This window comes from Zingiber officinale, chromosome 5B (assembly GCF_018446385.1).
Source record: "Zingiber officinale cultivar Zhangliang chromosome 5B, Zo_v1.1, whole genome shotgun sequence".
Taxonomy (NCBI): Eukaryota; Viridiplantae; Streptophyta; class Magnoliopsida; order Zingiberales; family Zingiberaceae; genus Zingiber; species Zingiber officinale.
The window spans coordinates 14,668,228-14,683,517 of NC_055995.1; the positions used below are offsets into that span (position 1 = coordinate 14,668,228).

The 15,290-nt window shown below is 38.1% G+C and overlaps 1 protein-coding gene across 1 annotated transcript; it reads right to left on the reverse strand.

Moving 5' to 3' along the window:
- Window positions 1–4,461: 4,461 nt before the first annotated feature.
- On the reverse strand, window positions 4,462–8,386 carry LOC121986521 (WD repeat-containing protein 75-like). Its single transcript, XM_042540488.1, has 9 exons — window positions 8,306–8,386; window positions 8,057–8,197; window positions 7,907–7,951; window positions 6,868–7,034; window positions 5,961–6,039; window positions 5,801–5,886; window positions 5,237–5,366; window positions 5,013–5,145; window positions 4,462–4,595 (listed from the first exon to the last, which is right to left on the reverse strand). The coding sequence occupies exons 1-9, from the start codon at window positions 8,345–8,347 to the stop codon at window positions 4,462–4,464; spliced, it is 957 nt and encodes a 318-aa protein (XP_042396422.1). The 5' UTR covers window positions 8,348–8,386.
- Window positions 8,387–15,290: the final 6,904 nt, after the last annotated feature.

Here is a 15,290-nt window from a genome sequence, read left to right on the forward strand (position 1 = left end):
TACAACCAAGAGACATCAAAGGAAATATTCTACGACTCAAAATATGAAATCAAGAGAGGAGAATGCTTATCTAGGGATTTTCGACGTCGATGGAAGTGTTTCCAAGCTCCGACGGTGGATGAATCATCTTGATGAAAGAAGATGACTACTCTAGGGTTCCCCCTAGAAGAGGAAAACCTTATCCAAGGAAGGGGCATAGCCTCTTGGTCCAAGATGCCCCAAACAAGGGTTTCCTTGACCTTTTTATACTTTTCCTAAATTGTCCAGATCTGCTAGATTTATTGCGCTCCTCCAAAATGAGTTTTTCTCCCCTTAGATCCATTTTTCTCAGGTTGCATTTTGAACCAAATTTGTAGATCTTGAAATTATACATTTTAATAGATCGCACTCCCGTGGCTCAAATCGAGTCGATAGTCATGGTGGTTCAAAGTTTAGCCAATAGTTTGGGCCGAAAGCTAAAGCGGCCATGCTATGTTCCACTCGGGAAAATCTGTAGATTTGGCACGGTTGGCGCTTTTTGAAGGCTATAGACTTTGTTTTCACTTTATTTTATGTCAAATTTCGTCTGTAGGAACACACCAGTGTCATGGGATATGACTAGAGCGTATTTGTGAAGATCAGTCGAATAATGGAAGGACTGGAAAGGATGGAGTTAGTGGGACTCGAAACACTGGGACAATGGAAGGTGGAAGTAGTGGGGTTAGTGGGAAATCAAATCTTTATCCCCACCACTATAAATAACCTCACACCTATTAGAGGGAAGTTTTGACCGAAAGAGAAGATAGAACCCCGGTAGATCTGTAAAGTGATTCCCAAATCACTTACCCCCTTACAAACAGTTTCAGTTAGAGACGAAGGTGGTACCGAGAATGAGATCGAGGATAGAGAGCAAGTTGAGTTTTAGCGATGTTGAACCGACTCTAATTATAAATAGGAGGACTAGAATTCTGCTGCAACTAGGAGTTTCTTAATTTAGTTAGGGGGAATGCAATTTAATTCGTCGAACAGTGAAAACAATGTACTTTTTATGTTAGGAATGTAAAGACTAACTTTATGTAGCAATTACTATACTACCAAGGCTAGTTGTTTTTGAACTTTAGGTTGAAAGCAACACCAATGTTAGTCCCTGGTCCTAGAGGGTGACAATATTCTTTGTTTAAAATTTTATTTTAATGGTATTTTGAATGCCTTTTTCTTCCCGTACTCTTCGTGTCTGGCTCGATAATGAGGATTGATGATGAGACACAACTGTGCTTAGGTTGAACCTTTTTCCACTCCATCCTTCATTTTTCTTTAGCTATTGGAGCACACCTGTGTCATGAGATACAACCAAAGTGTGCTCCTTGCTTCAACTCCAAGTCCTATTAATGAAAAATAAGAAAAGAGCAGATCTCTGAACTAAAAGAATAAATTAATGAAATCACATAGAAATAGGGCGTGCGAATGCAAATCATGCTCATAAAATACAAGAAAATATATGTCAAACAATGCTTAAAAAACATGCATAATTTACACATATCTTCGTGAAAATTTAATAGGTGGTTGGTAAGAGGAAAGTCCACGTGAGTCCTGATTGATTAGACATTTGATGGTCGAAAGTCTAACAAAAAGTTAACATGAGACATGGAGTTCTGGAAGGTCAAGGTTGATTAGATGTGAGGCAATAAGAAAGTTTCAGCAGGTCAAGGTTGACTAGATGCTTGACAATGAGGAAGTCCTGACAAATCAAGGTTGATTGGATGCCAGGCAATGAAAAGTCATAACAAGTCAACATTGACCAGATGTTGAGAAAAGGAAGTTCTAGTAGGATAGGGTGTATCAATCAACTAACATAAAATGCTTAAAATAGGGTTGCTATAATAAACTCTAAAATATGCTACATCATTGCTATAGTAATTGTGTTATAGTACTGCTATAGTATTTTGCTACAATGATTATGAATACTAATTTGCTACTGTACTAGTTTACTGATGTGTTCGATTATTCAACTTTTTTTTAGGATTGTTACGCATGTGAGAGCGGCGGGGGGGGGGGGGGGGGGGGGGGGAATCCCGTGGTTTTAAAAATCTATCTTTTTATTTTTAAACATGAGTACACAGTGGATAAAATAAAGCAGAAATTGAAAAACACAAGTATACGAGGAGTTACTTGGTTCAGAGTCTTCGGCGACTCCTACTTCAAGACTCACGATCCCTCAGACCGTATTGACTGGCAATCCATTAAAAACCTCTTCCGAAACCGCTGGAAGAGGAAATCAAGTACAATATAAAACTAAGAACAAGTGTAACAATCTACACTTTTGTTTATACATTAATTAAGCACTTAATTAAAACTTCCATTAACCAATACTTATATACAGTAAGTTGTGTGTAGAAAGTTGCTAGAACATGGCTTATATAGGTTGTTGAGGGCACCTCCAGCATCGTTCAAGGCGCCTTCAGAGGTAGCATTTATCCCCTTATCCTCAGAAGTCAGAATTGATAAGCCATGTAGACTGCGACCTTTATCCACTTGAGGGCGCCTTCTAGGCGCTCCAAGGTGCCTTCGTGCCACGATCAAAGGCACCTTCGCGCCACGATTCAGGGAGCCTCTGCACCATGATCCAGGGCACCTCAAGCGACTTGGAAAGCACATCCACTCCTTTCCGTGAGAGTCTTTGGCCAAAGTAGCCGAGGCGCCTCTAATTGCACAAGAGATGCCTCGATCACTGTTCACCCGAGTGTGTCTTGTGGATTTTTACTTCTGCAAAACACGTTAGTCCAAAAATAAAGTGTAACATGCAAAAAAAAGTTGGCATAATAATAAAATAGTATTTATTAATTAGATCCTATATTTCTAAGACCAGAATCTAGTCATGGTCTCAGTGTAGGTTTCCAAAATAGACCTAAAATGGACCTGTGCCTAAAGTCCCTAATTGGACTCGTCCTCATTGGAACACTTTCCTTCAGTGGCTTATCTTACCTACCATGCAGAATCATTTGACTCTACTTCGTCCCACCAGGTTTTCCCGTCAGTTGTCAGGTCTGTAGACTCAACTGGACTTCCGCCAGCTGTCAGGTCCCATAGACCTAGCTAGGTTTCTCGCTAGATATCGGGTCACCTCTTGACCTATCTAGACTTCTACACCAGCTATCAGGTCCTCACTACAAGAAAAAAGCTAAACAACAACGCTTTTTTGGCGTTGTCGTATGTACTTAAAAAGTGATGTTGTAGATGGTGTTGTAGAAAGTCATATCAAAGACAACGCTTTAAAAGCGTTGTGGTTGGTCACAAAGACAACGCTTTTTAAGCGTTGTCTTTTCATTCTTAAAAAGCGTTGTTATAGATGCTGTTGTAAAAATGCACATATCAAAGACAACACTTTAAAAGCGTTGTGGTTGGTCACAAAGACAACGCTTTTTAAGCGTTGTCTATTCGTTCTTAAAAAGCGTTGTTAAAGATGCTGTTGTAAAAATGCACATATCAAAGACAACGCTTTAAAAGCGTTGTGGTTGGTCTCAAAGACATTGTTTTTTAAGCGTTGTCTTTTATTACTTAAAAACGTTGTCTTTTAAATTTATAAAAATAGTGTTTTCTTAAAATAATAAAAATTATAAAAATACTCAAAATTTACATATAATTGAACATCCACAACCACAATCATTTTTATAATAAGACTATTTAACAAATAAATAAAACTTTATATTATACAAACAAAATGTATACATATTGATCCACAAATTAAATTTGTATCATACAAGTTATCCTTAACTTCATGACAATAATTTTTCAAACACACAAGTTTTACAAAACCTCATCATTGACTAACCGTTGTTGTTGGTGTCCATCGCATGGAATTGCTTCTTTAAGTCCAACAATCTCTTCTTCGAAAGGCTTTCAGCTATCACTCTTAGAGCCATCTTCTTCAACTTGTCATCAACACACGGGGTTGTAGGCAATCAAGAAATTTTGTATGAAAACTTTCATACATGTAAATCTCGTACTAAATAATATGTCAATGTTATATATACATGTAATTCATACCGTAAGTGTGTTTATATAAACTGACAAGTTTTCTTTAGGGCCAACTTCTACTCAAGCTCTTTAAACACTGCATCAAAATAAAAAAATTGGCATTAGTTCTGTGCTAAATGAAAATCATATTTAGAGGAAAAAGCGGGAGTGCTGTAGATGGATATATTAACCAAGCATATTAATGTTTGACCTGTCTTTACAAGTTCTAAGCATATATATTAACCAAGCATATAACCTAAGAGGAATAAGTTACAAAATGCTACTTGATGTTTGACCTGTCTTTATTGGATTTTGCGGCCCCGGTCTTCTTGTAGCCAGGCACAATGTAATACTTGATGTTGACTCTACCTTTGCAGTTGTTTCGGCTTGAGGAGTGGCAAAGAATGGTGGAGTAGAGGATGGATTTTAGGTATTCATCCGTGCCATCGAGGAAATGACTTATTCCTCTTAGGTTGCCACAGGAACAGGATCTTCCACATCGAAGAAAAATATTACCCCATTTCCTTTTGCATCAGCATCACCTGCTGAACTGAGAAGAGCTAAGACGGCGAATTGAGATTCATCATGGGAACAGCTTACGGCTGTAAAAAAATGGGAACCATCAACAAGACAAAAGATTACAATCTTCTAACTACTCAAAGAGAAAATAGTATAAAGTTAAAGAAATATAAAAAATTCTATAAATATTTCACAAAATGTGAGCTTTGTTTGTAATCATACACCATTCGCAAAGCCACGGTAAGTTTATACTGGTCCAACAATGGACTGGTTCTTGCTGCCTATTTTGGACATTTGCAATTTATTAATATTAGTGCATGTATGCTAGAGACACTTGCAAAATAGAAGCTTTAGGACTCAAGATTGTTGTTGTATAGAACTGTTGACATGAACATCTAAAGTGCCAAAAATGGACTGGTTCTTTTTATTTCATTTTAATTTTCTGGTTCTTTTAGTCTTGGATTTATACTACGATCATTTAAGAGCCAAAAAATGCACACCTTCTGTAACAATCCCGTGAGACCAGTACAATGCCAAATTTGAAGTACTCCAAACTGAAAGTTGTGGCTTTAAACCGTGTGTATAGGACACCAGATATTCTGATTCCCCAACAAATGAAGGCTTTGTAATTGGCTGTACAAGAAAAAGGAAAAAAAAACAGATGTAAGGACATTCACTGCTATTTCGATTTGCCAGATAACAATATAGGCAAAATGATGATTACCGAAAGTGTATCTCCAATCATAGCCACAAGAATATTGGAATCTGGATCCCATAATGTAATTATAGTCTCAGCTGCAATAGCAAGGACTGATCCATCGGCAGAAAAAGCAGCAGCTGTTAATGATTTTCCCCTGTCATCAATTCAAAGAAATTAATTTCATGGGAGTTCCACTGTGCAACAACACTATATGATGGGAAAAGAAATATATGCAAGCAAATAATTTCAAAAAATAGTTTAAAGATTTCACCAATAATTCAATTAAAAAACAAGGCATCCTTTAAATTAAGAAACAGTATCTTTTTTTCATAATTAATGTATATACAAAATTGCAAGTTCCATACGCCCAATCAACTGGTTCAGCTCTGAGTAGCATCAAATACAAGTATTACTTTAAATATCTCTGCTTGATTTGAAAGCTGTCTGCTTCCACAAATTATTTCAATTTCATTCGATACAAATAATTTTTTATGTTAAAATAAATCATAAAAACTAAAAGGCATCAAATGAGCAATGATATTAATATAATAAAGGAAAAAACATTTCATTGGCAGCAAAATTTAATACTTGTATGAACCAACAGATTGGCATCTCCAACCAGTTCTCTGGATTGATTCATTATTTCTGTCGGCATGAGAACCATGAACCCAAACCTGAAAAATAGATTACTCATTTAATCATTATATACAATGGGGCAACAGAAAGAAAAGAGCCTAATAGACACTACCTTAAAATCACCACCATAAGATGATGTGACAGCCATGTTGTGTCCAGGGCGAAATGCAAGAGATGAAACTTGAGCATCACTACATCAGAAAGTAAAGAAAATATAAAAAGGTGGTTTATTTTATCTGTTAGAGTGGAAGGTGTAAAGGGTTAAAGAAGTGCAAAGAAAACATTAGTCAAGTAGTGAAAATCTTATAATTTGTCCTGGAGCTCCGAAGGATAAGATTCATGTAACTGATTCCAAACAGTTGGGACAAACATGGGATGGTAGTAATGATAACGGCAGCAGTAACAAAGAACCAAGAATTATTAAGCAGCAGAGAACAACTTGGCAACCAATCACTCAAAGAAGAGCTAAGCCAGCCCACAACCATATGGATCACTCAAGGATAAGCAACGTCAGCCCATAACCATATAGACCAGAAATGAAGTTTCAATATAAAATTGATCAACATTTAACTAATTCAAGATTGTCAACTTGAAGAATTTCTCTAAAATGAGTAATGGTAACAATCAAACTTATCACTCTTTTCCAACAATCAAAAGGTTCAATATGCTGGAATAAGATATGATCTGATCATTCAAGGATGCTTTTCATATTGCAAAAGAAATGCGTGAATGTGCGGATATAATAACCAAATCATAAGCACCAAAACTATATAGAAATTAAAAACCAATGAAACTTCTGTTACATAAAACTAAAGTATCTAGAAAATTGAAAAGGAAATATGTTTGTCTCACTGATATGAAAGACCACATTGGTGTGCCAAATTAAATACTTCTCCAATTGACATCATAGAAAATTAAAAGATTGATGGTCCCTATTCGCAAAGTTATGAAAGATTTATAGAATAAATAAACAAAAAAATAAAGAACAATAGATGAAGCTCTGTTTGTAGTCTTCTTACCTGTGAGGCTCATATATGACAGTGGATAATAAGTACTCTGCCACTAGGGAACCACGAGTCCAGTATTTTAGACAAACCAAACCCCCTAATTTTTCTTCAGGAATTGTCACATCAATGGTAGCCATTAAGGAGCCATCAAGAGAAATGGCTACAAGAGCCACATATAGCTGCAACCATCGAAGTACAAGTACATCCACGAAGAGTTAGCCAAAAATTCAAAGATCTAATTCATCATCTACAAGAATTATGATAGCTATCTATGTTGTAATGCAAAAGTAATTACATGCTTAAAACAAATTATGACAGCAACCAAGCAGATTTTAAGATTGACTCTCTCAAAATGCATCCCCAAGACATTATTTAAATAGGTGCAAATTTGTGATCTCGCTCTATTGAAACACAAACTACACACCAATCCTAGCATGGTAGTTTAGCATGAATCTCAGAAATTATTGAGCTTTAAACTAAATTAAATCTCTATCTTGTCCCAGACAATCCATGACTGATTACTCCAGCAATAGAAACATGTAATTGAATACCCCACAACTGCCACAAAGAGAGCCTGTGGGAGTTATGACACGTGCATTTCCAGTTTCCAGCAAATAGGAACCAATTGTGGTACTTTCTAGCTTATATCCCTGCCTTCTATGTGGCTGGCTAATCAGAATCAAAATGGATATTTTTGTACCCCATAACTGAGTTGTATCAAATATACTTGTTTCTAGTTAATGGAACCCAACAGTAACAGTGATATTTACAGAGCTAATTCCTGGAAGCAATAATGTCTTAGCAAAAAATGACCCAAAGAATCCATAAAAATGCAACTCCAATCAAGCTGTTTACAGAAATTTGGCAGTTGGTACAAATAATGCATTCTTTCCAAATGTCAAACTACAAATTAGAATTGCTTCTAAACTAACAGCCTACTAATGCATGGACGATTGACTCAAAGAGCTACGGATACAACAGAACAAAAGTTAAGGTAATAGTCATAACAGATACAGCACCGCAAATATATCTTGATTAGTTAATGGCGTACCATAACGTCATCTGCAGGCTGAAAATTTCTTTTGCACACTTGGACCTAAGCAATAAAATAAATATCATGAGAACTTGCTTTTTCTTAAAAGGAAAAAAGAGATGTCAAGCTCTAGATGATAATATCAGAATGCAAAAATAGAGCCATCACCTCTGAAACCTCATGGTTGTCAAACAAGCTATAGAATTGTACACAATAATCTTCAGTGGAAACAGCAACTAATCCAGTTGTCTGCTCAAATGCAACTTGTGTGCAGGATCCTTCATGTTTGAGAGGAAACGAAAAAGGAGGCTGAAGATATACTAGAATATATCAACATACGAAAGTTTATCCAGGAAAGGTTTTCAGTAAAACTAAGCCAACAAAGCATTGATGTCTAAACCATATGGTATGACAAACCTTGATTCCCGATATGGATTTTGAGATATCCATTGTAGGCATTTTTAGCAGATGAATGTGATTATCTGAACAAGATACCTGGAAAAAAATATGAATTAACATTGGCTTCCAAATTTCAATTAAATCAAAACATCAAAAGCAGTACAAAGCAATAAAAAGTAGTGTGACAAGTAGAACTATAGAGGTTTATCAATTCTGTATAGGATCATCAGTTGCCAATAATATGCAAAATGCCTGTAGATTTACTAAACAGGACCTCCTTATTAAACATATAATAAAAAATGGAAAAAAACCTCATTTTCAATGAAAAAAATAATGTAATGATATATAAGAAGTCTCCTTAGTTAAGTTGGACATCCTCTTTTGAGTAGGACTTCCTCTTTGATTCCCACGTGATTGAGAACCAGGAATCCTAATTAAAGTGTTTTGGTATTTTAGTCAGATTGAGCCTCACTTTGACTTCAACAACTCTAAATATATAGTGCCTAGCACAAACTTCATCAGATTATGTACTCATCTATGCAAACCATATTTTTAATCAGTCTTCATCAGATTATGTACTCATCGATCCGTGCCATCGAGGAATGACTAAATCATGAGAAAATACAATCAGGGGAGGGGGAAAATTGATGCAGTATGAATCCGGCAAAATGGCTAGTTCGGAAAATAATCAAAAATAAACAAAATCTTATTCTAGAGGGATGGAAGAAATTTTACCTTTCTTTCTTCCGTTCCTCCTACTCTCGAATCTGCTCTGCGAGGAAGGAACTAAGATCGAAGGGTTCAGAGGAGTTGAGGAGCCGTGAGAAGATTAGGAAGGGTAAGCTGACTTTGATTTTTTTTTGAGCAGACGACATTTCAAGAAATAATAATAGCATCGAATGCACATTTCATCTCATCCATGTGCCATAACACCACAGGAAGAAGCCAGAAACTGCACTCGTTTATATAATTAGACCACATGTAACACACTGCCATAAGATCATTAAGTAGGATTTTTTAACATGCTTATACAAACTTCAAACTGTTCATTTGGCATGGAAACAGCTGCTGACTCTGATTCTATTCTTCTTTTTTATCAGATTGTGTAGCAGAATTTTTATGAGGTTCCACAAGAGACTCTGTACCTGCATTTAAACCATCAACATTTTTTGAAGCAGGCTTGTATGGACAAGCAGCTGGCACCCTTGCAGGCTTTCTGTATTCCCAGCCGAAAAGCCTGTAGATCTTACCGACGATGAGATCGAAGAGCAGAGGCAAGGCGTTAACGACGGGGATCAAGAACAAAGGCAACAGGCACGCAATACAGACCATCCTGGCGATTGTTCCGCTCGGCGTCTACACTCCGCTGGATCTGCGTCGAGGGCTCGAGAGATTTGAGAAAGGATAAGCTGACTTTGATTGAGGAGATGGGGAAATGCGAGATTAGGGATCTCGACTTGGAGGAGTTGGGCCGGCGTGAGGAGTTTTGCGTGAGGAGTTTGGGTCGAGATTAGGGTTCAGAGGAGATCACGCGGCAAGGAGAGGAGAAGGCGCTCGTGGAGAGGAGAAGGCGCTCGTGGAGAGGAGTGGAGAGGAGAAGGCACTCGTGGAGAGGAGAAGGAGAGGAGAAGGCACTCGTGGAGAGGAGTGGAGAGGAGAACTCGTGGAGAGGAGTGGTGAGGAGAAGGCGCGCGCGCGTTGAGGGTTTAGAGTTTAGCAAAGCGAGGGCTGCGAATTTATTTTAAGTGAGTTTAGGGGAAACATACACAACACTTTAAAAAACGTTTTTTAAAAAAATGTTGTCTTTGACCATAAACAACAACACTAAAGACAACACTTCATTAAAAATCGTTGTCTTTAGTAAAAAGTAAATACCATAGACAACGCTTTTCACTAAAAGCGTTGTAAAACAAAGAACGACAACGTTTTTATTAAAAAGCGTTGTCTATTGGGTGTTGTTGAATGCAAAAATTCTTGTAGTGCCTTAAAACCTAGCTGGATTTCAGCTTGGTACTAGTCAGACCCGTCAAGTCCTGTACACTTGGTAGAAAGGTTAGATCACATAACATCTAACTTTAATCTATTTGTCATTCATCAAAACTTAGGTTTGATCATTGGTACAAACTTCCCTTGTATAATTGACTTGACTCCTAGCTAGACCTAGGATTGGTTCCATAGGTATAGGGATCCTATGATATGAAGCTATATCATTCTTAGCCTTAGGTTTGTATCCCAAACCTCTATGGCCATTGGATGACTTTTGGTTTTCTAAACCTAGGTTATGCTCTTTTTGACCCTTAATAATATTTTTCATCTTCTTTATGGCCTTTTCTGTTAGGGTTGTAAAGTTGCAAACATAGTCCCATATTGAAAAGACATGGGAAAGATCATGGATTTATAAGAGAAAAGATATCTCTATTGGCATGAGACCTTTTGAGTAGAGCCCAAGATCAAAACCATCAGGGATTAGGCCCAAAGTGGACAATATCATACCATTGTAGAGATATCTAAGTTCTTTTCGATCCTACAATTGGTATCAGAGCCCGGACTGCCAGAAGGTTTAACCGCCGACTGTGCATAAGAGCTATAGTCTGATTCAGCCATGTGGGTACAATATTGACCTCGAACAAAGAAAGTGAGGGCTCCTATGTTCGGATCAAGAGGACCATATACCAAGCAGGAAGTCCTAGTAGGTAGGGCGGACCGAGGGGCAGGAAGATCTTGTGGGTCGAGGATCAGACGTGGGAAGCCTGTGGTCCTTTGTTTGAGGGGGGGGGGATTATTGGGGTTGCAAGATTGCAAACATAGTCCCACATTAAAAACACATGGGAAAGATCATGGGTTTATAAGAGAAAAGATATCTCCATTGGCATGAGACTTTTTGGGTAGAGTCCAAGAGCAAAACCATGAGGGTTTATGCCTAAAGTGGATAATATCATATCATTGTGGAGATATCTAAGTTCTTTTCGATTCCTACATTTTCTAATTTATCAAGCTTTGACCTCAAGGCTTGGTTTTCCAACCTTAAATCCTTAGATTTTAATTTTTATTGATTTCTATGAGCATTTCTATTTTTAGGCCTATAATTAAATTCTTCGAGTTATTGCATAATTTATCTACCTTCCTAGTCTTAGGGGTGGTAGTCTTAACATGATAGGCCACATGATTTCCTTTAACACTATCATGCCTCCTATTTTTATGGTAAATAGCATTAAAATGATGTAAATTAGAACTAGCATGCTTTTTACCATGATTTAAAGGAATTGACTCAATAAATGATACTTGGAGTTTTACCTTGGAAGCTCCCCCTTGACTTGTGCTTCCTCCTTTAGGCTTGACTGATTTCTTCCCCTTTGGGCATTGGTTCCGGTAATATCCTTTTTGGTTGCAAGAAAAACACATAATATGCTCTTTGCTCTTCTTTGTTGTGGGGGTGATTTCCTTGGGCTTCTCCTTGCCCTTTGGTACCACTTGACCCTTCTTCTTGGCCAATTTAGGGCATTTACTCTTGTAGTGCCCATGTTCCCTACACTCAAAGAATATAATATGATTTTTATTATTTAACATTAAAATAGTTATACCTTCTTTACTTGTAGGGGTGACATCATCTTTTTCTTCTTCACTTGATTCGGAGGTAGAGACTACTCCGGAGTTAATGATTTACACTCCCCCACTCAATCCTAGAGGTGGAGGCTTTTTCATCATCATCCTTATGTACATGAAACAAGGAGTATGTTCCCTCTTTGCCTTTTTCATTTTACCTCGTTGAAGAAGAAGCTTCTTGGACTTCTTCTCCGGATGTTGAGCATCTCTCAACTTCTGAGTCCTCTTCCTCTTGATCTTGATCCAATGAGTCACCCTCTTTGGATTTTTCTTGAATTGGTGTAGTGGAGGGGACCTCATGAACCTTAGCCAATTTGCTCCAAAGCTCCTTGACATCTTTAAATTCTCTCACTTGCTTCAAGATGTTGCTAGGCAATAGATTGACCAATATCTTGGTCACTTGATCATTGGCCTTATATCATTGGATTTTCTCTTGGCTCCACTTGCTCCTCTTGAGAATTTTACCTTTGCTACTTGTTGGAGCTTAAAAATCTTTCATTAGAGCAAACCATTGCTCTATCTCCATCATGAGAAAATTTTTTATTCTTGATTTCTAACAATCGAAGCTTGTCATTGATGTGAATGGTGGAGGCACCCTTGCGTTGAATCAAGATCCAAGGAGATCTAAGCCATCCATCAACGATCTATTCCATCCAAGTTAAAGAGATGGTAGATCATGGATATATATTGATCAAGATCTAGAGCTTTTGATCAAGATCTGATGTGATCCAGCCATTAGATGGTTGATTAGAGCTATTCGTTCAGATCTTGATCATATTTAAAAGGGACGAGTAGCTACAATGTTGGTTCATCAACTTGTACAGTGCAAAGCACGATCGCGCAAAGCAGAGGAGGGACGATCTTCTTTCTTCCGACGCATCACCAGCCACCAGAGTTTCACCGAGGTCAAGGTTTCCCTTCCTTATCCATCCTTATCTCCATCAAAAGCTTCGGCCACCATCTCCCTCACCTAATCCACACAACGTCCCTCCATTCTGTGAGTTCACCATCCATCACTGATTGTCAGAATTCTATCCATCTGCTTGAAGAGGTTAAAGGGATTTTCCTTCCTCTGGTTGTCAACTATCCATCAACTACTGGCAATGCCACCTCCATGCCCACCATAATTCTTATCAATCGCAACGCAAGCTTCCATCCAGTAGAACATAGGATCATTGATTTCCTCAACCATCGCCGCTAATCTTTATCTTAGATCTGAGATGAGACGATCATTGAAGCTATGAGGGAGATAGAGTTTTTCCATCACCTTTTAACTTCTGTGTCCCTATTCAGATCAACACTTCATCATCTTTGATCAGATTTCCTTTTGAGTTCTTCACCGCAGATTCAAATCAGAACAAGTTAGGGTTGACTAGCTTGTGTTGTGAGTTTACTTTGGTTGTCAATTTCCTTACATTTACTTTATTGAACAAATTCCATGGGTAATCCGAATGATTGTTGCTTGATTGGTTAGGTGTTTGTTTGTTTGTTACATGTTCTTGATTGAGTTAGCTGTTATTTTGGGTTCTCTACCTCAGATCTATAGTTTGGATAGTTTGGATGCTTTATTTCTTTCCAATTTCTTGATTTGATTGCATGTGTAGTATAGTTTCCTTTATTTTCTCTCTTATGCATGTAGTAGTTAGATTTTGTCAATGCTTAAGTTCCATTACATGCTTTGTGCTTCTTTGGTTAGTTGAAATCATAGGTTAGGTTAAATAGGTTGTCTTTCATTATTCATCTTTTCTATTTGCTGTTAAAAATCAAACCCCCAAACTAATAAATTGATCCTAATATTTCATTATCATTACATTCCTTATGAGAGACGATTCGGGCCATTCCCTATACTGTACTAGTGTAGAAAGGAGTTTGGTATTTTATTTGATACCCATTTCATGACAAAAATACAGGTTTATCAGTCACTATCTCCCAACCCTCATCATTATCGGAGACCAGATGGACCACCTTGAAGAGAACATCAAGGTGATGAGCGGCGTCAAAGGACGCCCCAGCAACAAGAGAACCAGGCTCGAGCCCTCACTCGAGTTTAGTAGGATCATCCCCTGACGTGACAAGAGAAAAACTGTAATAATACCTCTAGGGGGATATCGGTATGATCGTTGGAGGTCCAACCAACGGAGACTCCAATTGGGCGAGGAAGTCACACGCTTATTGACTGGAGATCCAAATGGTTGGGTGTAACCAAGAGCAAGCACAAGGGCTTGAGATTAGTTTCAAACCCAAAGATTTAGAAGAGATAGAAGTACCCCACAATGATACCTTGATTGTTAAGCTACCATAGCTAATTATAACATACATCGCACCATTGTTGATACAGACAGTTCTGTCAACATCATCTTCAAGAAAGCATTTGAGCAGCTGCAAATAGAGCCAAGTGAGCTCTAGCCCATGACGACTCCCATATGGGTTCACAAGCAATGAAGTGTAGTCCCCCGGCTACATTAAGCTGGCCATATCTTTAGAGGAGGAACCCCATATGAGGACACGCCCTCAGCATACAATGTCATTTTGGGTCGGCCAACCTTAAATGAATTTCGGACAGTCGTTTCAACCTTCTACGAAAAAATAAAATTTTCCATGGATGACTAGGTGGGGGGAAGTTAGGGGAAACTAACTAATAGCACACAAGTGTTATGTTGAGATTATTAAGACTGAAGCCAGCGCTGTTGGTGTAGGGAGCACCAGATGATCAAACCTATATTTTGATAATGTCAAAGGGTTCAAATTTAAGGTTACTTGTTGTCTAACAAGTGTGAATGAGCTTGCAGGAAAGTCCTAAGTGTTCTTAGGTAAAAGTCCTAGTGATTCTAGGTAGGTAGAAAACCCTAGAGGGAGGTAACCCTAGGTTCTGGGGTGGTAATCCTAGGTTATGGAAAGTCCTAGCCGCGATTAGGTAACGAAGTCTTAGTTTGGGGGAGTGGGTGAAGTCTTGATGGGTCGAGGACTTTGGGTGAAATCTTAGAGTCGAGGAGTTTAGGTGAAAATACTAGGGGTCGCAGACCAGGTGAAAGTCTGGACGGGTCATGGGGCAGACGTTCAGCATGAAGTCCTAAAGTTTCGGACGCTGAGCAAAAGTCTAGACGGTCTGGAGGACCAGTCTGACAAAAGGTAATTTCTCCTGAGAGTAGGTGAGGACGTGTTTTCCGAAGAGGGAACGGTAGACGCCGATTTGACCTAGGATTTCTATAAAATCTAAAAGTCAGAAATGGACAGTCTGGAGACTTTCAAAGTTATATTTTATTCTATTTGCCTATTTCTCTAATTCTGTTTTGCAGAAAACTAACATTTTTTAGGTTAAATTTGTGACCTTGATCGGTCAGATCATACTCTTAAGCTTGACTCCTGAGCTTGAGCCTCTGGCTAGATTATAAGTGAACAT